The sequence below is a fragment of the Aquarana catesbeiana genome, linkage group LG02 (genome assembly GCF_042186555.1).
Source record: "Aquarana catesbeiana isolate 2022-GZ linkage group LG02, ASM4218655v1, whole genome shotgun sequence".
NCBI classification, from domain to species: domain Eukaryota; kingdom Metazoa; phylum Chordata; class Amphibia; order Anura; family Ranidae; genus Aquarana; species Aquarana catesbeiana.
Window position 1 is genome coordinate 17882391 of NC_133325.1, and position 25385 is coordinate 17907775.

The 25385-nt window shown below is 49.6% G+C and overlaps 1 protein-coding gene across 2 annotated transcripts in view; it reads right to left on the bottom strand.

The window, feature by feature from the left end:
* The window catches only part of INPPL1 (inositol polyphosphate phosphatase like 1), a 146253-nt gene extending 121331 nt beyond the window's left edge, over positions 1-24922 (bottom strand). For both annotated transcript variants that reach the window (XM_073612640.1, XM_073612638.1), the window contains exon 1: positions 23441-24922. In XM_073612640.1, the coding sequence (XP_073468741.1) occupies positions 23441-23619 (179 nt within the window). In that variant the 5' untranslated portion in view covers positions 23620-24922. The remainder of the gene's footprint in view (positions 1-23440) is intronic.
* Between the last annotated feature and the right edge of the window lie 463 nt (positions 24923-25385).

Here is a 25385-nt window from a genome sequence, read left to right on the forward strand (position 1 = left end):
CCTGAGATGACACAGGGACACATCGCATTTAGAGGACAGACGCCGTGAAGTGATTTGTTGCGCGGACGCGTTATGAACTGCGCCTGCCCCTCAGAAAATGCTTTTCATGTGAAATTTTGTTTTCGTTTTTTGCTGTACCACATTTCCGCAGTCATATTTCACTATCCTGTCCATTAATTGTACATCGAGTGGGTGCATTTATTTTGATACAGAAGAAGTCACATGGACAATTAATTGTTTTCAGTCCATCTTTGTAAATAATTGTGTATGGGGGGGGGGGGAGGAATCGCTGACCATCACAGACATACCAATGGTCAATGTCCCCACCAAGAGTGGTCAGCCCCATAGACAGGAATTCATCTCCTATGAGTAGTTTAGCCAATAGTCATCTCATGAAGCTCTTGAAATACTTATATTTCAAGACGTCGCCCTCGTCCTTCCTCTTCGACTTACCTGCGCTTGAAGTGGGGCATCTCACACAAACATGACCATTGGGAGTCAGCAAAATAAATAAGAAGGAAACCAAAGGATAAGGGTGACAACCCTGGATCACGAACAATGAAAAACAAGTCTTCATGGCAGCTCCCATAATCCTGCATTGACATTTTCCACTTTAATATAGAAGTATCTGACAGATTTTTCTACAAAATATGCAAGACCATCAGTGGAGGAAGGAAGAGGGAGTGTTGGCCTGTCACAGGGAACCAATAGTGAAAAATTCAGTCAGTGATCAAAGTTCCCCTGAGCAAACTCAACCAAGGAGTGTCCGGCAGGACAGAGGGGCTATCAGCTTCCCACAGAGATCTAATAGCAATTAGCACAGTAAATTATTGACAATCTCTTAAGCAGGTTCTTCCAGAAAATGTGTCCAGCCGTACGGAGGAGTTTGCTTTTCACAGAGAACCAATAGTGATCAGTCCAGTCAGTGATTGACCTTCCCCCGAGCAGGCTCGACCAGGAAGTGTCTGGCAGGAAATAAGGGGCATCTGCCAGTCAAAGGGAACCAATAGTGATCAGTTCAGCCAGCGATAACCCCTCCCATGAGCAGGCTTGGCCAGGGAGTGTTCGGCAGAAAGGAGGGGGTGTTGACCTTTCGCAGGAAACTAATAGTGATCAGCCCAGTCAATGATCAACCCTCCCGTGAGCAGAATCAAGAAAGGAGTGTCCGACAGAAAAGAGAGGGTGTTGGCCTGTCACAGGAACCCAATAGTGATCAGCCCAGTCGGTGATCCACCCTCCCCTGAGCAGACTCAACCAGAGAGTGCCCATCAGGAAGAAGGGGGAGTTGGCCTATCACAGGAAACCCATAGGGATCAGCCCAGTCAGTGATCAACCTTCCCCTGAGCAGGCTCGGCTAGGGAGCGTCTGTCAGGAAGGAAGGGGCAGTTGCCAGTCACAGGGAACCAATAGTGATCAGCCAAGTCAGTGATCAACCCTACCCTTAGCAGATTTGGTCAGGGAGTATCTGGCAGGAAGGAGGGGGCATCAGTCTATGACAGGGAAGCAATGGTGATGAGCGCAGTCAGTGATCACCCCTCCAATGAGTAGGCTCGGACAGAACTTGCGTTCAATAGGAAGGAGGGGGCATTGGCCCTTCACAGGGAACCAAAAGTGATCAGTCCAGTCTGTGATTGACCCTGCCCCCAAGCAAGCTCAGCCAGGGAGTGCCTGGCAGGAAGGAGAGGGCATCTGCCAATCACAGGGAGCCTATAGCCGTCAACCCAGTCAATGATCAACCCACCCCTGAGCAAGCTCGGCCATAAAGTATGTCCAGCAGGGCTGTGGAGCGGCCTAGAATCGTACATGGCACCCAGATGCACGAAACCCATGGACACCCGAGTTGCAGCTCACCACAATGCTGGGTAATGCACTGCGGGTCCAAAATGGTGCTGGTCCAATTTAAGGTCCTTCACCCTGTGGCTGAAGCCATTTGCACGAAACAAGTCCGGGCAGAGCTTACTTATGTGACCTTCTGTTGGGTGATTAAAAAAGGAGGACGGTGCTTCAAAGATGTTCCCACAGAGAGCACTTGGCCCCATAGACAGGAAATCATCGCCTACACCAATCGGAATGGCCAATATTGGTTCATGAAATATGGATCGTCTCGAGATCCAGGGTCACATTTCGTGCTTGTTACAAAAAGAGCTGTTTGCCACTTTCTACAGGTAAATCGTGAATTTGTCGGATTGAATACATCGTTCAATAAATTATTTTATGTCTATACGCCTTTTATGGTTTTTGTTTCCCAACACGGAGGAAACATTTCGGGGAATCCATAATGAGTGGTCGTACGCGCTCTTTGGAATTTTGTGGAATCTCCTGAAAAGTAATCAAAAGGGTGGGGTCCCAATATGGCCATTGCCATATTTAGACAGTGATGTCACCAGCATCCCCATCTCTGTATCTACTTTCATCAGCCAGGGAATTTCCAGATAATTAAACCAAGGGGTGGGGATGCTGGACATATATTGTCCACATATCACCATTGCCAAGCCATAGGATTGATATTTACACTTTTCAGATACTTAGTACATCTGGGGTATGATTATTGAGCGTTACATTGTAGATAACTTTTAAACCAATTTTGGGTCCGTTGTGACACAACACACACTACACATGCCCTATATGTTTCACAATCAACAACAGAACAAGGCTGGCATGTAATCCAGGAAATTGGTCTGTTTATTGACTTAAGAACACAAAAAAAAAAAAATCTCAAACTATTTTGACATCAGAAAATATAAAACCAAAGAGAAGTGACACCAGAGAGGAAGCCAAGAAAGAGGGCCATTTAGAGGAAGTATCCCACCGCTAACCTCTCCTCCAAAAAAATTACGACTGTCGCACTAATCAAGTGTTGCTGAACAAGCATACAGGAGTTCTGACTTCACTGGCTGCATGCTTGCTCCAAATCAGTGACCCCCCCCCAAAAAAAAAAAATATTAAAGCTGGAGACAGCCAGGCAGATAGCATTATTAGGAGGCAGCAATGATGGCCCCTGTATGTCCCTCAGCACAGGTTCCATTTCAGAGGTTAGTTCTCGTAATAAATCGGTCCACTGAGCCCTGCGTAATCCGCCCTCCAGCTGCGTTCTCACCCTCTGAAGTGTTTTACCACTCGGAAAGGAAATTGCGAATACTGTGTGAATGGCGCGCCTGGGGGACCCGCGGTTTCAGGAGGAAGTGACTCTCAGAGTTCCTCTTTGAGAAGCAGCGCAGGAAAGGGCAGGGGGGTTTCCGAACATTGGCAGCACTGTCACTTCTGACACATTTTTCTGTAAACACTGATGCTGTCCTGTCACTTGTCCAAAAAGACCAGACGAAAAATAAAAATACGGATTTCTCCGATGTGCTGGAGATGTGGACGGGCACCCGGCTCCCTCTCCTATATTTGATGGCAGTGCCCACTTACCGAACCTTACTGAAAACAGGTCACCGCCATGACCTTCCTACAACTCAACTATGACAGCACGCCTGATCCCCAAAATACCAGAAAACCCCCAAACCATCACCAGTAGTGGAATGGACACTGGGAGTTGATGAGAAACATTCAATAGAGGAGATCCCCATCCTTTAGAAGGGCAGATTATGATATTATAAACCATGGGTGAACTGGCTACATTTCCAAAACTTAAACCTCTGCAGGTCTTTTCTGAAGCCATTTCTAGATCTTATGCAACAGTAGAACAGAAATAGAATAGCCCCCCCCAAACTAATAAACCAGACTAACTGAACACATTCTACTCATTAAAACTATTAATGTTAGTAGTACTTGCCTGCCTCTTTCTTGCATTGTTTCCCCATTCATGGAAACCTGCCCTGCCATTTAAAAAGATGAGGTGCAGGACATCATTAGTGGTCAGCTTCTTCCATTTTCTTTGTTGGCCCACCAATGACATTCTGCAACTCATCTTTGTAAATGGCAGCGGGAGTTTCCAAGACCTTCCTACATCAGTGGTGCCTAAGGAGACCAGCAAGTGGGGACCCTAGAAAAGTAAATAATTAAAAAAAAAAAAAAAGGATGATTTCACATCAACATGTAGAGCTGCATGTGGAAGTGAGTTCTTATAAGAGGACATAAAGGTCCAATATAATGTAGGCATGAGAAGGCTGGTTGAATGTAGAAATGAGAGGACCAGTTGAATGTAGACATGAGAGGACCGGCTGAATGTAGACATGAGAGGACCGGCTGAATGTAGACACGAGAGGACCGGTTGAATGTAGACACGAGAGGACCGGTTGAATGTAGACGTGAGAAGGCCGGTTGAATGTAGACATGAGAAGGCCGGTTGAATGTAGATATGAAAAGACCATCTGAATGTAGACATGAGAAGACCAATTAAATGTAGACATTAGAAGACTGGTTAAATGCAGATCCAAACAGGTCAGTTGAATGTAAACATGAGAAGGCCATTTAACTGTAGACATGAGAAGAACGGCTGAAGATAGACATGAGTAGACCAGCTAAAAGTAGACATGAGAGGGCCGGGCGAATGTAGACATGAGAGGGCCGGACGAATGTAGACATGAGTAGGCCGGTTGAATGTAGACATGAGAAGGCCGGTTGAATGTAGACATGAGAAGGCCGGGCGAATGTAGACATGAGTAGGCCGGTTGAATGTAGACATGAGAAGGCCGGTTGAATGTAGACATGAGAAGGCCGGTTGAATGTACAGTATCTCACAAAAGTGAGTACACCCCTCACATTTTTGTAAATATTTTCTTCTATCTTTTCATGTGACAACAATGAAGAAATGACACTTTGCTACAATGTAAAGTAGTGAGTGTACAGCTTGTATAACAGTGTAAATTTGCTGTCCCCTCAAAATAACTCAACACACAGCCATTAATGTCTAAACCGCTGGCAACAAAAGGGAGTACACCCCTAAGTGAAAATGTCCAAATTAGCCATTTTCCCTCCCCGATGTCATGTGACTCGGTATTACAAGGTGTGAATGGGGAGTAGGTGTATTAAATTTGGTGTTATCGCTCTCACTCTCTCATACTGGTCACTGGAAGTTCAACATGGCACCTCATGGCAAAGAACTCTCTGAGGATCTGAAAAAAAGAATTGTTGCTCTACATAAAGATGGCCTAGGCTATAAGAAGATTGCCAAGACCCTGAAACTGAGCTGCAGCATGGTGGCCAAGTCCATACACCGGTTTAACAGGACAGGTTCCACTCAGAACAGGCCTCTCCATGGTCAACCAAAGAAGTTAAGTGCACGTGCTCAGTGTCATATCCAGAGGTTGTCTTTGGGAAATAGACGTATCATTGCTGCAGAGGTTGAAGGGGTGGGGGGTCAGCCTGTCAGTGCTCAGACCATACGCTGCACACTGCATCAAATTGGTCTGCATGGCTGTTGTTCCAGCAGGAAGACCAAGATGAACGTATTTGGTTCAGATGGTGTCAAGCATGTGTGGTGGCAACCAGGTGAGGAGTACAAAGACAAGTGTGTCTTGCCTACAGTCAAGCATGGTGGTGGGAGTGTCATGGTCTGGGGCTGCATGAGTGCTGCTGGCACTGGGGAGCTACAGTTCATTGAGGGAACCATGAATGCCAACATGTACTGTGATATACTGAAGCAGAGCATGATCCCTTCCCCTCAGAGACTGGGCCGCAGGGCAGTATTCCAACATGATAACGACCTCAAACACACCTCCAAGGTGACCACTTCCTTGCTAAAGAAGCTGAGGGTAAAGGTGATGGACTGGCCAAGCATGTCTCCAGACCTAAACCCTATTGAGCATCTGTGGGGCAGCGCAAGGACTCTAACATCCACCAGCTCCGTGATGTCGTCATGGAGGAGTGGAAGAGGACTCCAGTGGCAACCTGTGAAGCTTTGGTGAACTCCATGCCCAAGAGGGTTAAGGCAGTGCTGCAAAATAATGGTGGCCATACAAAATATTGACACTTTGGGCCCAATTTGAACATTTTTACTTAGGGGTGTACTCACTTTTGGTGCCAGTGGTTTAGACATTAATGGCTGTGAGTTTTTTTGAGGGGACAGCAGATTTTCAGAGTTATACAAGCTGTATACCAGTGGTTCTCAACCGGGATTCCTCGAGAGGTCCCCAGGGGTTCCACGGCGATCTGACTATTAGTCGTGGGCAGCCGACAGGAGGATCACACAGACATAGGCAGGGAAGCGGCTGGCATCCTATTGGCTGTAGCGCGCTGTTCCCTGCAGGCACCTTCTCCCCTCTTGTCTTTCCCGAGTACGTGACATCATCTGGGGTGGACAGGATAGGAGGAGGAGGGTCCGAGGGGGAACAGCGTGCCACTGGAGGAGATATGAAATGAGTTCTGAAGCCAGAAGAAGCCAGTACACCGCCCAGCTGTCTCCCCCCCCCCCCCACACACAATGTACCCAACAGTCTGTCCCATGTAATGTCCCCTGTCATGTCCCCCAACCCAAGTAATGTGCCCTGTCCCATGAAATGTGCTCTGCCCCATGTCATGTGCCCTGCCCCATGTTCCCATGTAATGTGCTCTGCCCAATGCCATGTGCTCTGCCCCATGTAATTTCCCCTGTCATGTGCCCTGTCACATGCAATGTGCTCTGCCCCATGCCATGTGCTCTGCCCCATTTCATGTCCCCTGTCATGTCCCCTGTCCCATGTAATGTGCTCTGTCCCATGTAATGTCCCCTGTTCCATGTAATGTGCTCTGTCCCATGTAATGTCCCCTGTCATGTGTCCTGCCCCATGTAATCTGCTCTGCCCCATGTAATGTCCCCTGTCCAATGTAATGTCTTTTGTCCCATGTAATGACCCCTGCCCCATGTAATGTCCCCTGTCCAATGTAATGTCTTTTGTCCCATGTAATGACCCCTGCCCCATGTAATGTTCCCTGCCCCATGTAAAGTCCCCTGTCCCATGTAATGTCCCATGTAAAGTCCCTTGTCCCATGTAATGTCCCCTGTCATGTGCTCTGCCCCATGTAATGACCCCTGAATGGATCAGCTCTGCAGGAAAAGAAAGCACAAGTTTCACATTAATTAGGTACGTTTTAATACTTATTCTTTTATTTAATGCTATGTCTACAAACAATTTTTATTATCAACAGCTCGCTGATCATACCAATGTTCCATGAGCTGTAGATGTGAACATTATTTCAGAGGTTCCTCGAGATCTCAAACTTGTTGCCAGAGGTTCCTCCAAGGTAAAAAGTTTGAGAAACACTGCTGTACACTCACTACTTTACATTGTAGCAAAGTGTAATTTCTTCAGTGTTGTCACATGAAAAGATATAATAAAATATTTACAAAAATATGAGGGGTGTACTCACTTTTGTGAGATACTGTAGATACGAAAAGACCATCTGAATGTAGACATGAGAAGACCAACTAAACGTAGACATGAGAAGACTGGTTAAATGCAGATCCAAACAGGTCATTCGAACGTAAACTTAAGAAGGCCATTTAACTGTACATGAACTGACATGAGAAGAATGGCTGAAGATAGACATGAGAAGACCGGCTGAAGGTAGACATGAGAAGACTGGTTGAAGGTAGACATGAGAGGGCCGGTTGAATGTAGGCATGAGAAGACTGGTTGAATGTAGACATGAGAAGGCCGGTTGAATGTAGATACGAAAAGACCATCTGAATGTAGACATGAGAAGACCAATTGAACGTAGACATGAGAAGACTGGTTAAATGCAGATCCAAACAGGTCAGTTGAATGTAAACATGAGAAGGCCATTTAACTGTAGACATGAGAAGAACGGCTGAAGATAGACATGAGAAGACCGGTTGATGGTAGACATGAGAAGACCGGTTGAAGGTAGACATGAGAAAATCAGTTAAATGTAGACCTGAGAAGACCCACTGAAGGTAGACCTGAGAAGACCCACTGAAGGTAGACCTGAGAAGACCCACTGAAGGTAGACCTGAGAAGACCCACTGAAGGTAGACCTGAGAAGATCGGTTAAAGGTAGAACCAGTGGGATTGCTAGGGGGTGGCTTCTGGGGCTATAGCCCTGAATCTAGGGCCCATAGCCCCAAGTCTCTTACAGCATGCAGCAGTGGTGGCCCTGGCGTTCTGCCGCTGTGGGGGGACCCCAAGACCCGGCATCTCCCCCCGCACCTCTGGCTGTCAGTTTAGTATGCAGTGGGGGAGGTGAGAGGGGGTGATCGGCAGCTCTATGGCGCCCGCTGAATCTCCCTGGGACTAGTAGTTCTCTTCATGAGTGTATACAGTGGAGAGGGGAGGGACCCCTGACCCGAGCATGTATCAGCTTCACTCTTCAGTGTACAAGCGAGTTGCTCTGCTGGTACATTCTTGCTGATACATGCCCCGGGTCAGAGGCCCCTCCCCTCTCCACTGTCTACACTCGGGAAGAGAACTACTAGCCCCAGGGAGATCCCACGGGCACCACAGATCTGCCAATAACCCCCTCCCACCTCCCCCCACTGCAAATTAATCTGCAACATTAGTAATCTGAGGTGCAGGGGGAGTTGCTGACCACAGACTGTCCTCAACATTTGGGTGAGTGACCATGGGGTGAAAAGGAGGGGAGGGGTACAGAGATGTGCTTGGGTTAGGGGTGCCTCTAGAAAGAGGGGGTGGCTGTCTGGGGACCCTGAAAGGTGTGGCTCTCTGGGAACCCTGATGTAATGAGGGATGCTCTGGGCACCCTGATGTATGGGGAGGCTCTCTGGGGACCCTGATGTAATGAGGGGGCTCTCCGGGGACCCTGATGTAATGAGGGGTCTCTCCGGGGACCCTGATGTAATGAGGGGGCTCTCCGGGGACCCTGATGTAATGAGGGGGCTCTCTGGGGACCCTGATGTAATAAGGGGGGCTCTGGGGACCCTGATGTAATAAGGGGGGCTCTGGGGACCCTGATGTAATGAGGGGGCTCTCTGGGGACCTTGATGTAATGAGGGGGCTCTCTGGGGACCCTGATGTAATGAGGAGGCTCTCTGGGGACCCTGATGTAAGGGGGGCTCTCTGGGGACCCTGATGTAAGGGGAGACTCTTTGGGGACCCCGATGTAAGTAGGGAGGCTCTCTGGGGACCCCGATGTAAGGGGAGGCTCTCTGGGGAACCCGATGTAACGAGGAGGGCTCTGGGGACCCGATGTAATGAGGGGGTTCTCTGGGGACCCTGATGTAATGAAGGGGTTCTCTGGGGACCCTGATGTAATGAGGGGGCTCTCTGGGAACCCTGATGTAATGAGGGGGCTCTCTGGGGACCCCGATGTAATGAGGGGGCTCTCTGGGGACCTCAATGTAATGAGGGGGCTCTCTGGGGACCCTGATGTAATGAGGAGGCTCTCTGGGGACCCTGATGTAATGAGGGGGCTCTCTGGGGACCCTGATGTAATGAGGAGGCTCTCTGGGGACCCTGATGTAATGAGGGGGCTCTCTGGGGACCCCGATGTAATGAGGGGGGCTCTGGGGACCCTGATGTAATGAGGGGGGCTCTCTGGGGACCTTGATGTAATGAGGGGGCTCTCTGGGGACCTTGATGTAATGAGGGGGCTCTCTGGGGACCTTGATGTAATGAGGGGGCTCTCTGGGGACCTTCACCTTGATGTAATGAGGGGGCTCTCTGGGGACCCTGACGTAAGGGGAGATCCGTACACACACACACACACACACACACACACACACACACACACGTATATTATCAACATGTGTATGCCTGTCCAAGCGTATGACTTTCTTTACTTCGCTGCTTGGCTCTAGCCCGAGATCTTTTGTAGACCGAGCAACGCCCCTGGGTAGAACTGAGGAGACTGGTTAAAGGTAGACCTGAGAAGACCATTTGATTGTGGACACAAGAAGGCCGGTTGAATGTAGACATGAGAAGTCTGGTTGGATCTAGGTGGTACCAAAACTAGTGACCCCTCTTGTTGAAGGGAGATTCACCCCCTTCCCCCATGTCCTGATACATGTGTGTACTCTTAATAAGAAGAAGAATGTTCTACAATTTTCTATTGTTGGGGTTTACATATACTTTAAATAGCCAACTTGTGTGAAATTTATGTCTAGTGGGTTTTTTCTTCTTTTGTTTTTTTCAATTGGCAGTGTTCCATCAGTGTGGAGGATTAAAAGGGTGGACATCAAAGGAAAGGAAAGCCTGAAAAATACAACTAATTGAAGAGATTACATTATTATACTGTATATGACATTTTTGTTCTAAGGTTTAGATTTTGAAGGTCTACACAGGAAGCCTCCATATTTCTCCTATAAATGCCCACCATGCTCCAGGAAGTCATCATGTGATGTGGGCTGCCTAGGCTCCGGGTGGGGGGGCGGGGGTTGGGGGTCACACCATGAACACCATGAGCCATTTCATATCCACAGCAGGAAAAAGGGACAAAAATAACAAAGTGATTTGATGGTGATGACACGAGACGCAGAGATTCATGTAATCTGCGGGAACGTTAATGACGGGTCTGCTTTCCTTGGTTACATTGTGCACTTTCAGCAGGAAGCCATGTTTAAAGGGACTTCCCTGTTTTACAGAGTTCTTCCTAAAATAGAAAACATGCTGATCTCTATTAGCAGCACTACAAAAGAGAATGAAAAAAAAAAAAAGGGCCGACTCTGCGTTTTGCACAGGATCGCCTCCCCGCAGAATTCACCTTAATTATATGGAGTCGGTCGGCAGGCAATGAAAGGGTCGATGTGTACACAAGGCTGGTGACTCAGCCAGCCCAAGGGAGGAATGTGAATGATGGAGGATACACTTCACATAGGAAGGAGCACTAAGCGCTGGCCGAGGGGGTCACTGGAGAGGAAGGAGCACTAAGCGCTGGCCGAGGGGGTCACTGGAGAGGAAGGAGCACTAAGCGCTGGCCGAGGGGGTCACTGGAGAGGAAGGAGCACTAAGCGCTGGCCGAGGGGGTCACTGGAGAGGAAGGAGCACTAAGAGCTGGCCGAGGGGGTCACTGGAGAGGAAGGAGCACTAAGCGCTGGCCGAGGGGGTCACTGGAGAGGAAGGAGCACTAAGCGCTGGCCAAGGGGGTCACTGGAGAGGAAGGAGCACTAAGCGCTGGCCAAGGGGGTCACTGGAGAGGAAGGAGCACTAAGAGCTGGTCGAGGGGGTCACTGGAGAGGAAGGAGCACCAAGCGCTGGCCGAGGGGGTCACTGGAGAGGAAGGAGCACTAAGCGCTGGCCAAGGGGGTCACTGGAGAGGAAGGAGCACTAAGAGCTGGTCGAGGGGGTCACTGGAGAGGAAGGAGCACCAAGCGCTGGCCGAGGGGGTCACTGGAGAGGAAGGAGCACTAAGCGCTGGCCAAGGGGGTCACTGGAGAGGAAGGAGCACTAAGAGCTGGTCGAGGGGGTCACTGGAGAGGAAGGAGCACTAAGCGCTGGCCAAGGGGGTCACTGGAGAGGAAGGAGCACTAAGCGCTGGCCGAGGGGGTCACTGGAGAGGAAGGAGCACTAAGCGCTGGCCAAGGGGGTCACTGGAGAGGAAGGAGCACTAAGCGCTGGCCAAGGGGGTCACTGGAGAGGAAGGAGCACTAAGAGCTGGTCGAGGGGGTCACTGGAGAGGAAGGAGCACTAAGCGCTGGCCGAGGGGGTCACTGGAGAGGAAGGAGCACTAAGCGCTGGCCAAGGGGGTCACTGGAGAGGAAGGAGCACTAAGCGCTGGCCGAGGGGGTCACTGGAGAGGAAGGAGCACTAAGCGCTGGCCGAGGGGGTCACTGGAGAGGAAGGAGCACTAAGAGCTGGCCGAGGGGGTCACTGGAGAGGAAGGAGCACTAAGCGCTGGCCGAGGGGGTCACTGGAGAGGAAGGAGCACTAAGCGCTGGCCAAGGGGGTCACTGGAGAGGAAGGAGCACTAAGCGCTGGCCAAGGGGGTCACTGGAGAGGAAGGAGCACTAAGAGCTGGTCGAGGGGGTCACTGGAGAGGAAGGAGCACCAAGCGCTGGCCGAGGGGGTCACTGGAGAGGAAGGAGCACTAAGCGCTGGCCAAGGGGGTCACTGGAGAGGAAGGAGCACTAAGAGCTGGTCGAGGGGGTCACTGGAGAGGAAGGAGCACTAAGCGCTGGCCGAGGGGGTCACTGGAGAGGAAGGAGCACTAAGAGCTGGTCGAGGGGGTCACTGGAGAGGAAGGAGCACCAAGCGCTGGCCGAGGGGGTCACTGGAGAGGAAGGAGCACTAAGCGCTGGCCAAGGGGGTCACTGGAGAGGAAGGAGCACTAAGAGCTGGTCGAGGGGGTCACTGGAGAGGAAGGAGCACTAAGCGCTGGCCAAGGGGGTCACTGGAGAGGAAGGAGCACTAAGCGCTGGCCAAGGGGGTCACTGGAGAGGAAGGAGCACTAAGCGCTGGCCGAGGGGGTCACTGGAGAGGAAGGAGCACTAAGAGCTGGCCGAGGGGGTCACTGGAGAGGAAGGAGCACTAAGCGCTGGCCGAGGGGGTCACTGGAGAGGAAGGAGCACTAAGCGCTGGCCAAGGGGGTCACTGGAGAGGAAGGAGCACTAAGCGCTGGCCAAGGGGGTCACTGGAGAGGAAGGAGCACTAAGAGCTGGTCGAGGGGGTCACTGGAGAGGAAGGAGCACCAAGCGCTGGCCGAGGGGGTCACTGGAGAGGAAGGAGCACTAAGCGCTGGCCAAGGGGGTCACTGGAGAGGAAGGAGCACTAAGAGCTGGTCGAGGGGGTCACTGGAGAGGAAGGAGCACTAAGCGCTGGCCAAGGGGGTCACTGGAGAGGAAGGAGCACTAAGAGCTGGTCGAGGGGGTCACTGGAGAGGAAGGAGCACCAAGCGCTGGCCGAGGGGGTCACTGGAGAGGAAGGAGCACTAAGCGCTGGCCAAGGGGGTCACTGGAGAGGAAGGAGCACTAAGAGCTGGTCGAGGGGGTCACTGGAGAGGAAGGAGCACTAAGCGCTGGCCAAGGGGGTCACTGGAGAGGAAGGAGCACTAAGCGCTGGCCAAGGGGGTCACTGGAGAGGAAGGAGCACTAAGCGCTGGCCAAGGGGGTCACTGGAGAGGAAGGAGCACTAAGCGCTGGCCAAGGGGGTCACTGGAGAGGAAGGAGCACTAAGCGCTGGCCGAGGGGGTCACTGGAGAGGAAGGAGCACTAAGCGCTGGCCAAGGGGGTCACTGGAGAGGAAGGAGCACTAAGCGCTGGCCAAGGGGGTCACTGGAGAGGAAGGAGCACCAAGCGCTGGCCGAGGGGGTCACTGGAGAGGAAGGAGCACTAAGCGCTGGCCAAGGGGGTCACTGGAGAGGAAGGAGCACTAAGCGCTGGCCGAGGGGGTCACTGGAGAGGAAGGAGCACTAAGCGCTGGCCAAGGGGGTCACTGGAGAGGAAGGAGCACTAAGCGCTGGCCAAGGGGGTCACTGGAGAGGAAGGAGCACTAAGAGCTGGTCGAGGGGGTCACTGGAGAGGAAGGAGCACTAAGCGCTGGCCGAGGGGGTCACTGGAGAGGAAGGAGCACTAAGCGCTGGCCAAGGGGGTCACTGGAGAGGAAGGAGCACTAAGCGCTGGCCGAGGGGGTCACTGGAGAGGAAGGAGCACTAAGCGCTGGCCGAGGGGGTCACTGGAGAGGAAGGAGCACTAAGCGCTGGCCGAGGGGGTCACTGGAGAGGAAGGAGCACTAAGCGCTGGCCGAGGGGGTCACTGGAGAGGAAGGAGCACTAAGCGCTGGCCAAGGGGGTCACTGGAGAGGAAGGAGCACTAAGCGCTGGCCAAGGGGGTCACTGGAGAGGAAGGAGCACTAAGAGCTGGTCGAGGGGGTCACTGGAGAGGAAGGAGCACCAAGCGCTGGCCGAGGGGGTCACTGGAGAGGAAGGAGCACTAAGCGCTGGCCAAGGGGGTCACTGGAGAGGAAGGAGCACTAAGAGCTGGTCGAGGGGGTCACTGGAGAGGAAGGAGCACTAAGCGCTGGCCAAGGGGGTCACTGGAGAGGAAGGAGCACTAAGCGCTGGCCAAGGGGGTCACTGGAGAGGAAGGAGCACTAAGCGCTGGCCAAGGGGGTCACTGGAGAGGAAGGAGCACTAAGCGCTGGCCGAGGGGGTCACTGGAGAGGAAGGAGCACTAAGCGCTGGCCGAGGGGGTCACTGGAGAGGAAGGAGCACTAAGCGCTGGCCAAGGGGGTCACTGGAGAGGAAGGAGCACTAAGCGCTGGCCAAGGGGGTCACTGGAGAGGAAGGAGCACTAAGAGCTGGTCGAGGGGGTCACTGGAGAGGAAGGAGCACTAAGCGCTGGCCGAGGGGGTCACTGGAGAGGAAGGAGCACTAAGCGCTGGCCAAGGGGGTCACTGGAGAGGAAGGAGCACTAAGCGCTGGTCGAGGGGGTCACTGGAGAGGAAGGAGCACTAAGCGCTGGCCAAGGGGGTCACTGAAGAGGAAGGAGCACTAAGCGCTGGCCAAGGGGGTCACTGGAGAGGAAGGAGCACTAAGCGCTGGCCGAGGGGGTCACTGGAGAGGAAGGAGCACTAAGCGCTGGCCGAGGGGGTCACTGGAGAGGAAGGAGCACTAAGCGCTGGCCGAGGGGGTCACTGGAGAGGAAGGAGCACTAAGCGCTGGCCGAGGGGGTCACTGGAGAGGAAGGAGCACTAAGCGCTGGCCAAGGGGGTCACTGGAGAGGAAGGAGCACTAAGCGCTGGCTGAGGGGGTCACTGGAGAGGAAGGAGCACTAAGAGCTGGTCGAGGGGGTCACTGGAGAGGAAGCCGCCACAATAGACGGCCAATGGTGGGGCATCACGTACTCTCTGAAGTGTTACTATGTTACACAATACAGGAAGCAGCAACGTGAGCCGTGACATCACCAGGGTATGAGGTCGTGGAGGGTAAAAGTACAATGAGGGTGAGGACCACAGAGGCAACTGCCTCCCCTGACAGACAGGACTGTGTGTGGCGGAGCTGTGTAAATCTCAGGACTGGATGGACAAAATAACGCTCCTTTGGTTGGTTTGCTTGGAGTTGAGCTTTTAAAGACTAAAGTCCAGGAAGGATTTCTCTCCTCCCTTCACTGCGCGTCTCAGTGACACCATGAAATGACGAGAGGAGGAAGCACCCAATGCAATAAAAAAACTTTACCGACATTCTAACCCTTCTGCACTGTACTAAATAACGTTACTTTAACTTTTTTTTTATTGATATCTGTGTACCAAGTTCTTGGTCTAGCCATGAGCGATTGCCATTAATCTGTTGTCGCCCATGTAAAGGATTGGTGCGGTGGCAGAGGAGCGAACATTGGTGCACATAGGCGTCACTGGGCGGATGAGGTTTCTGGGGTGAGAGCGCGCCCAGCACAGAGACCGAGCTAGAAAAGGCAGTTCTTGGCCCCCCTACTGGCCAATCGGTAGCTGGCAGGACCGGCTCCTGATCATGTGACCACTGTGGCAGCCAATCCAACTGCTCATTTCTTTGCCGATCCTTCCCACAAAACGCCATCCCCCCTCAGACATACAGACCCTCCTAAAAGGGACTCCGGGCCTGGGTGGAAAGGGGTTAATCAAAGCCCCTCTTCACCCTCTATCGCACGATCATTTCATTGATTGGTTGACATACACTATATTACCAAAAGTATTGGGACACCTGCCTTTACACACACACATGAACTCTAATGGCATCCCAGTCTTGGTCCGTAGGGTTCAATATTGAGTTGGCTCCGCCCTTTGCAGCTATAACAGCTTCAACTCTTCTGGGAAGGCCGTCCACAAGGTTTAGGAGTGTGTCTATGGGAATGTTTGACCATTCTTCCAGAAGAGCATTTGTGAGGTCAGACAGTGATGTTGGACGAGAAGGCCTGGCTCGCTTTATCTGCTCTCATTCCTCCTAAACTGTACAGGCCAGTCAAGTTCCTCCACCCCAAACTCGCTCATCCATGTCTTTATGGACCTTGCTTTGTGCACTGGTCCAAATCATTTGGTGGAGGGGGGATTATGGTGTGGGGTTGTTTTTCAGGGGTTGGGTCTTGGCCCCCTTAGTTCCAGTGAAGGGAACTCTTAAGGCGTCAGAATACCAAGACATATTGGACAATTTAATGCTCCCAACTTTGTGGGAACAGTTTGGTGACGGCCCCTTCCTGTTCCAACATGACTGCCCACCAGTGCACAAAGCAAGGTCCATAAAGACATGGATGAGCGAGTTTGGGGTGGAGGAACTTGACTGGCCTGTACAGTTTAGGAGGAATTAGAGCAGATAAAGCGAGCCAGGCCTTCTCGTCCAACATCAGTGCCTGACCTTACCAATGCTCTTCTGGAAGAATGATGAAACATTCCCATAGACACACTCCTAAACCTTGTGGACGGCCTTCTCTGAAGAGTTGACGCTGACATAGGGTGGACCAACTCAATATTGAGACCCCCCCATTACTGCCTATGGTGTCAGTTTACTCATATAAAGCCGAGCCTTATCCACAGAGATCAGAAGGCAAACAGCGAAGGTTACACATTAACCACCCCGAGCGAATATACCAGGCGCCCCTCCCCCAAGAGCGCAACACTAATTGTCCTTATATACACTTCCTCATCGTTCCTTATTGTAATGATTGTGAGCTTACACTCTAATGTCCCCCCACAGTCACACTATTATTATTATTAATATACATTTATATAGCTCTGACATATACCACAGTGCTGTACAGAGAACACGGAGCCAGTCACATCAGTCTCTGTACAGAGGAGCTTACACTCTAATGTCCCCCCACAGTCACACACTATTATTATTATACATCTATATAGCTCTGACATATACCATAGTGCTGTACAGAGAACACGGAGCCAGTCACATCCATCTCTGTACAGAGGAGCTTACACTCTAATGTCCCCCCACAGTCACACTATTATTATTATTAATATACATTTATATAGCTCTGACATATACCACAGTGCTGTACAGAGAACACTGAGCCAGTCACATCAGTCTCTGTACAGAGGAGCTTACACTCTAATGTCCCCCCACAGTCACACACTATTATTATTATACATCTATATAGCTCTGACATATACCATAGTGCTGTACAGAGAACACGGAGCCAGTCACATCCATCTCTGTACAGAGGAGCTTACACTCTAATGTCCCCCCACAGTCACACACTATTATTATTATACATGTATATGGCTCTGACACATTGTATCCTGGTATAATTGCGGTGTGTAGGGAACGGCTCCCTCGGGGGACACAATGATATAATTATAGGGTGACGCGGAGCGCACTGTACAGCCCTCGGGGACATGTGACATTCCTGACGGGAAGCGATTAGAAGGAAGCATTGTTGGGCTGTTTATAAAAACACACATCCACCAATGACCCAGACTACACCGGATGCCCGGGATCCACCGCCCCCCCCCTGGCCAGGCTGCTGGGTTGTCACGTTCAGATCCTACCTGGAAGATCTCATAGAAAGGTCAAAGTCAAGTCAATGTACCGATTGGGGACATTTCACCTACTAAAATAGAACGGTGGGAAGCCCAGTATTCTTTTTTTTTTTTCTGGGACCTTTCACTTCACTTCCTGTCCTGGAGACACAACAGGAAGTGAGAGAAAGTCCTCTATACAGGTGTCCCTATTAGGAGTTTTCTCCTTTGGTGACAACTGTCCCATTTTTGAATTTCACTTCCTGTCCCACTGAGAACAGCGACCAGAACAAATAAAGAGAGTGACACCGGGGCCAGGAAGTGAGGGGATAATCGTAAAATCTGAGAGGGGTTCTAACCCCCCCCACCAAAAAAGAAGATTTATATATATATTATATATATATATATATATATACATATACATACACACACACACACATACACATATATATATATATATATATATACATATATACACACACACACACACACACACACACACACATACATACATATATATATATACTTTAATGCCAATAGTTATATATTATTACTTTATATATACATATAATACTTAAATAACCTTCATATGTTGATATTTTATTTTTTAATTTCTTTCTGAAAATTTATTTTTATAGAATTTTTATTGAGTTTGAAATTTATTTGAATAAAAAAAATAAAATTAAAAAAAAATGTCTTTTTTAATTTAATGTCTTTTTTGTGACAAGAGAGGCATTTGCGCCCCCCCCACCCTGATTCTACGACTGCGCAGATGTGGCGCAGGGTTTAGGGGCCCTGCAGGACATCTGCACATGCATGGGGTTCCTTGCGCATGCACAAAGATGGAAAATTAAAAAGAAAAAGAAAAAAAAAAAGATACAAAACTGCTGCGTATTGCGCATAAGATCCCCTGCGCGTGCGCAGAGGTGCCGAAGGCTCGCTGGCGCCAGAGGAGGGCGGAGCCAAATGGAAAGAGACTGTAGTTCTTCTTTAGGTGGAAATTTAACGTGGACCTACACCTATTAAAATAGCATTTTTTTTCTCTTGGCTCCTCCCCCCTCCTGGCTCCACCCCTTTACACACTTGAATATTTCCTAATTGTTTAAACGGCGTCTGACTTTTTTCAGTGCGGCGCAGCACTTCCTTCTGTCCTGAGTAGATGATGCCCTCTAGGTTGTACACGTCACATGACCCTGGATGCAGGTTTCCTGATGGGGCGTAGGGGTGCTGCAGGAATGCGCACGTCTTATCCTGTGTGGATCGAACTGCGGCAAGCGATTTCCAGTTCATTCCATAAGGGTTTGTGCTGGTGATGGGAGGGGCGGGGCTTTAAGTAAACCCCTCATGGCAGGAATACGATGAATACAGCGCCTTGAAAAAGTATTCATACCCCTTGAAATTTCCCACATTTTGTCATGTTACAACCAAAAACGTAAATGTATTTTATGTGATAGACCAACACAAAGTGACACCTAATTGTGAAGTGGAAGGAAAATGATAAATGATACAAATAAATCTGTGAAAAGTGTGGGGGACATTTGTATGGCGCCCTCCGGAGTCAATACTTTGTAGAACAATTACATCTGCAAGTCTTTTTGGGGATGTCTCTACCAGCTTTGCACATCTAGAGAGGGACATTTTTGCCCATTCTTCTTTGTAAAATATCTCAAGCTCTGTCAGATTGGTTGGAGAGCGTCTGTGAACAGCAATTTTCAAGTCTTGCCACAGATTCTCGATTGGATTTAGGTCTGGACTGTGACTGGACCATTCTAACACATGAATATGCTTTGATGTAAACCGTTCCATTGTAGCTCTGGCTGTATGTTTCGGGTCGTTGTCCTGCTGGAAGGTGAACCTTCACCCCAGTCTCAAGTCTTTTGCAGACTCTAACAGGTTTTCTTCTAAGATTGTCCTGTATTTGGCATCATCCATCTTCCCATCAACTCTGACCAGCTTCCCTGTCCCTGCTGAAGAAAAGCATCCCCACCACATGATGCTGCCACCACCATGTTTCACGGTGGGGATGGTGTGTTCAGGGTGATGTGCAGTGTTAGTTTTCCCCCACACATAGCGTTTTGCTTTTAGGCCAAAAAGTTGAATTTTGGTCTCATCTGACCAGATCACCTTCTTCCACATGTTTGCTGTGTCCTCCACATGGCTTCTCACAAACGGCAAATGGGACTTCTTATGACTTTCTTTCACCAATGTCTTTCTTCTTGTCACTCTTCTATAAAGGTCAGATTTGTGGAGAACACGACTAATAGTTGTCCTGTGGACAGATTCTCCCACCTGAGCTGTGGATCTCTGCAGCTCCTCCAGAGTTACCATGGACCTCTTGGCTCTTCTCTGATGAATGCTCTCCTTGCCCGGCCGGTCAGTTTAGGTGGACGGCCATGTCTTGGTAGGTTTGCAGTTGTACCATACTCTTTCCATTTTCCGATGATGGATTGAACAGAGCTCCGTGAGATGTTCAAAGCTTGGGATATTTTTTATAACCTGACCCTGCTTTATACTTCTCCACAACTTTATCCCTGACCTGTCTGGTGTGTTCCTTGGCCTTCATTTATTTTATTTATTTATTTATTTATTTCAGGTACTTATATAGCGCCATCAATTTACGCAGCGCTTTACATATACATTGTACATTCACATCAGTCCCTACCCTCAAGGGGCTTACAATCTAAGGTCCCCAACTCACATTCATACATACTAGGGACAATTTAGACAGGATCCAATTAACCTACCAGCATGTCTTTGGAGTGTGGGAGGAAACCGGAGTACCCGGAGGAAACCCACGCAGACACAGGGAGAACATGCAAACTCCAGGCAGGTAGTGTCGTGGTTGGGATTCGAACCAGCGACCCTTTTTACTGCTAGGTGAGAGTGCTATCCACTACACCACTGTGCCGCCCATGATGCTGTTTGTTCACTAAGGTTCTCTAACAAACCTCAGAGGGCTTCACAGAACAGCTGTATTTATACTGAGATTAAATGACACACAGGTGGACTCTATTCTCTAATTAGGTGACTTGTGAAGGCAATTGGTTCCACTAGATTTTAATTAGGGGTATCAGAGTAAAGGGGGCTGAATACAAATGGCCCCCCCACACTTTTCACATATTTATTTGTATCATTTATCATTTTCCTTCCACTTCACAATTATGTGTCACTTTGTGTTGGTTTATCACATAAAATCACAATAAAATACATTTACGTTTTTGGTTGTAACATGACAACATGTGGAAAATTTCAAGGGGTATGAATACTTTTTTAAGGCACTGTATATTGGATACATTTTAACAATGCAGTCACGGCGGAGGGATCTGCGGACGACCATTCAGTGACTTCCTCGGCTCGCAGTGATCTCTGCGCTGGGACAGGAAGGCCGCGGCGTACAAAAGGTGACTCCGCCCCCGACAGGAAACCCACAACTTGGCTGCGGTGGAGAGGACTCCAGATTTATGGCTCAGCCGAGGATGTGCCGCCACTTCCTGTGCCGAGTTATTCCCGGGACAACGCACAGGAATGTCAGATGAGCTCCGCTCACAGCGCAACCAGATCACCGTCACACCGCACAAGACTCCAGACAGTTCACTGTCACACCGCACAAGACTCCAGACAGTTCACTGTCACACCGCACAAGACTCCAGACAGTTCACTGTCACACCGCACAAGACTCCAGACAGTTCACTGTCACACCGCACAAGACTCCAGACAGTTCATTGTCACAACGCACAAGACTATATATTATATTAAAATTAAAGTTGGCTATTCTCAACCCCCCCCCGTGATATTATATGGTTTGACCCATCCTCTACAACTGTCACTTTTCCTGGCCAGCTTGGCCGTTACATGAAGTGGGGGAAATAACAGATCTACTGCCTATAGTTCTACTCTTTACTGCTATCAGGGGCTCCATTCGAGAGATTTCCCTTCACTTCCTGTTCTGGTGACAACATTTTACCACACAAGAAAGGTTGGGGGGGGGGCAGTACCACCACCGACTGCGAACCATTAAAGGGCAATAGGGCTGCGCCGCAACCGCGTGCAACATGTTGGTTCAGCCTGTTTTGTAAGATTACGCCCTCGTCCACATTGGAGCAACTTGTCATGCGATTGGACAGATCAAAAAAAAAAAAAAAAAAAAATCGCATGACAAGTCGCATTCTATTGCCGGCCATAGCACTGTTCAGATCGGTGCGACGCCGACTTTGCGGCGCCGCATTGTTTTGCAAAAAGTAGTTCCCGCACTACTTTTTCCGCGATTTCGGGGTGCGACTTGCATAGACGTCTGTTCATGAAACCACACAGATGTCTTCCAAGTCACCCCCCCAAGTCGCACCGACGTGCATGCGATTTCAGATGAAGTTGCGCAATTTTTTTAAAAGCCGGAGTCAATGTGAACGAGGGCTAAGGGCGATGCTCTCTGAAGAGAAATCCACATTCAGGTCACTCTCAAGAGTGCATTTTGACAAGCGGTGAGGAAGCGTGGCATCGCCTCCTCGCCGCCTGCTCTAACCTCTTGATCCCCCGCACAAGTGCGGCGCAACTTTCACGCAGAAGCGGGAGGGAGGGCGCTTGCAGAGCGGCCCCATGCACTTGAACGGGTCGCCGTCAGCAAGAGCTACCCCTGCCAAAAGAGTCAGGTGGGGGGGGGGTGTAAGGCTACATTCCCACTATTGTGACCACAAAGTCGCACGATTTTGGAGTGAAGCTTTGATCCAACTTTACAGTCTCTAGATCAAAAGTCGCATCAAAGTAGTGCAGGAAACTTTTCAAAGTGGCGGCAAACGTTAAGTCACATAGATGGGAACGTTTGCAATTGCAATCAATGGGCTGTGACTTGTCATGCGACTGTATGTGTCCAAAGTCGCATGACAAGTCGCACTAGTGGATGCGGAGCCTAACTCTTACTGTGGCCCCCCCCCAGGGGTTCTAATCCTTCCCCACTCCTTCCAAAGGAAAGAAGAAAAGGAATTGACATACATTATAAGAAACTGTAATAATAATAATAATAATAATAATAATAGGAAGAAGAATATAAACAGAAAATATACAAAGTAACAAAAATAGTAACATACAACAACAATACTATTACTAATAATATAAAAACAGAACACAGAGAAGATACAATGTAATAATATTATTATTAGTAGTAGTATTTTTGTTGTTTGTTACTATTTTTGTTACTTTGTATCTTTTCTGTTTATATTCTTCTTCCTATTAATAATAATATTATTATATTGTATCTTCTCTGTGTTATGTTTTTATATTATTAGTTATAGTAATAGTATCGTTGTTGTATGTTACTATTTTAGTTACTTTGTAGCTTTTCTGTTATTAATAAGAATCATATTATTAATAAGAATATAAACAGAAAAGCTACAAAGTAACAAAAATAGTAACATACAACAATATTACAACTATTACTAATAATATAAAAACAGAACACAGAGAGCATACAGTGTAATAATAATATTATTATATTAATAATAATAATAGGAAGAATATAAATAATAATAATATTATTACATTGCATCTTCTCTGTGTTCTGTTTTTATATAAACATAATAATAATAATAATAATAAATAGGAATATAAAACAGAAAATCCTACTACATCTTCTCTGTGTTCTGTTTTTATATAGTAATAATAATATAAACAGAAAAGATACAAAGTAACAAACAACAACAATCTTATTACTACTACTAATAATATAAAAACAGAACACAGAGAATATACAATGTAGTAATAATAATAATAATAATAATAATAATAACTTTCCACCGGCAGGCCAGATTTCGGCCCTTTCCTGAAACGAGCGAATCGTTTTTTACGAATTCGGTGAACCTCCTGGAATCTGGCGAGCCGCGTTTCTCCGATCTGTCGGAAACGTGTACGGGGCAATGTGCCGAATTCAGCGTTCTTTGCCCGAGGATCGATCACCGCGTCGGACAATGTGACCGACCAATGGGGCTGCCGGTGGGACGTATTCTGATAAAATCGGAGATGTGCAACGGGCCCAAGATCCAGTAGAGATTCGCCGAATCCGCGGTCTGATGGCTTCGCTTGTCTCTTGTAGCGAATAGCGGATCCTGGAAGATTTGGGGGGGGGGGGTGGTCAGCAAGCTGACAGTGAAGGCTCTCAGGCCTGAGGGTTTTATACTTACAGGACGCAGAGGGCGTACGCCCCGGTGACACTCTCGCTGTCCCTCACCAGGAAGCTCCCGTCCCGACCAGCCTTGGCCAGGAGCTCCTCGGCCGCCGCTCGGCTCAGGTCCCGGTGATACCAGGGGAGGGCCATGTTCCCAGCAGCCCCCTGGGCAGCGCCAGAGACGCTGGACGCCATTTTTCCGGCAAAGGGTCCAGATAGAGGATGAGATCCCAGGGAAGGGTCCAGATAGGGTATGTCAGATCCCACTGATAGATCCAATTGGAGTATGTCAGATACCAGGGAGAAGGTCCAGATAGAGGATATGAGATTCCAGGGACAGATCCAATTGGAGGAGTATGTATGATCCTTGGGAAGGGCCCAGAAGGGGTTATGTCAGATTCCAGGAAAAGGGTAGGTTAGATCCTTGGGAAGGGCCCAAATGAAGTATGTATGACCCCAGGGAAGGGTCCATATGGGGGATGTGAGATCCCTGGGACAGATCCAATTGGATTATGTCAGATCCTTGGAAAGGGTCCAAATGGGGTATGTGTGGGCCTAAGGAAGGATCTGGATGGACTATGTCAGATCTCAGGAAAGGGGTATGGTAGATCCTCGGGAAGGGCCTGGATGAAGAATGTATGAAGGGTGCATTCAGGGCATGTGAGATCCCAGGGATAGATCCAATTGGAGTATGTAAAATCCCAGGGAAGGCTCCAGATGGGGTATGTGTAGGTCTAAGGAAGGATCTGGATGGAGTTTGTACAATCCTTGGAAATAGATCCAGATGAAGAGGGTCAGATGAAGAGGGTCCGAATGGGGTATGTCTGATATTAGGAAAGGGTCCAGGTGGGGGGATGTCGATGCCTGTAAAGTGTCCACATGGAGTATGTCTGATTCCAGAGAAGGATCCCTATGGATGATGTACAATCCCAAGGAAGGGTCCAGATGGGGGGGGGGGGGGGGGTGTCAGATCCAATTGGGGTATGTCTGATCTCAAGGAAGGGTCCAGTTGGAGTATGTATGACTCCAGGGAAGGGTCCAGATGGGGAATGTCAGATGCCTGAAGAATCCAGTTGGAGTATGTATAATCCCAGAGGAAGGATCCGGTGGAGTATGTCAGATCCCCAGGAAAGGTCCACTTGGAGTATGTCTGATCCTTGGGTAGGATCCCTATGGACTATATACAATCCCAGGGAAGGGTCCGGTTGAAGTATGATAGATCCGGATGGGGTATGTCGCCCTCCTGGCACCGGATTCCCCTCCCCCACCCTCCTCCTATTTACTAAACTTTCCCCAAAGTTCTGCAAAACAAAGGCGGGAGCCGGCCGGGTGTCCAGGGGGGCCGCTTGGGGGGCCACTGCCAGGGATCCCCTCCCCCACCTCCTCAGGGTCTCATGGCCGCCCGCACACTTCCTCTGCCACCCCGGGGACCGACCGACCGACCTACCGGGGGAGGATCTCAGGGAGGATACAATGTAACCGCCGGACCGTCCGATCTACTCTGGGGGCGCTAGAGGGCGCTGGAGGAGGAGAGCGGAGGGGGGAGGGGAGAGCGGCTCCACCCGGAGGACACAGCGACCGGAGGCATCGGATCCCCCCACCGGACATCGGAACCTCCCCCCACCACCGGACATCGGATCCCCCCACCGGACATCGGATCCCCCCACCGGAGGCATCGGACTCTGTATGGGGGGCCCCAATATATACACCTCCGGGGGGAGACCCCGATATATACACCTCCCGGGGAGACCCCGATATATACACCTCCTGGGGAGACCCCAATATATACACCTCCCGGGGAGCCCCCGATATATACACCTCCCGGGGAGACCCCAATATATACACCTCCTGGGGGAGACCCCAATATATACACCTCCCGGGGAGACCCCAATATATACACCTCCCGGGGAGACCCCAATATATACACCTCCCGGGGAGACCCCAATATATACACCTCCCGG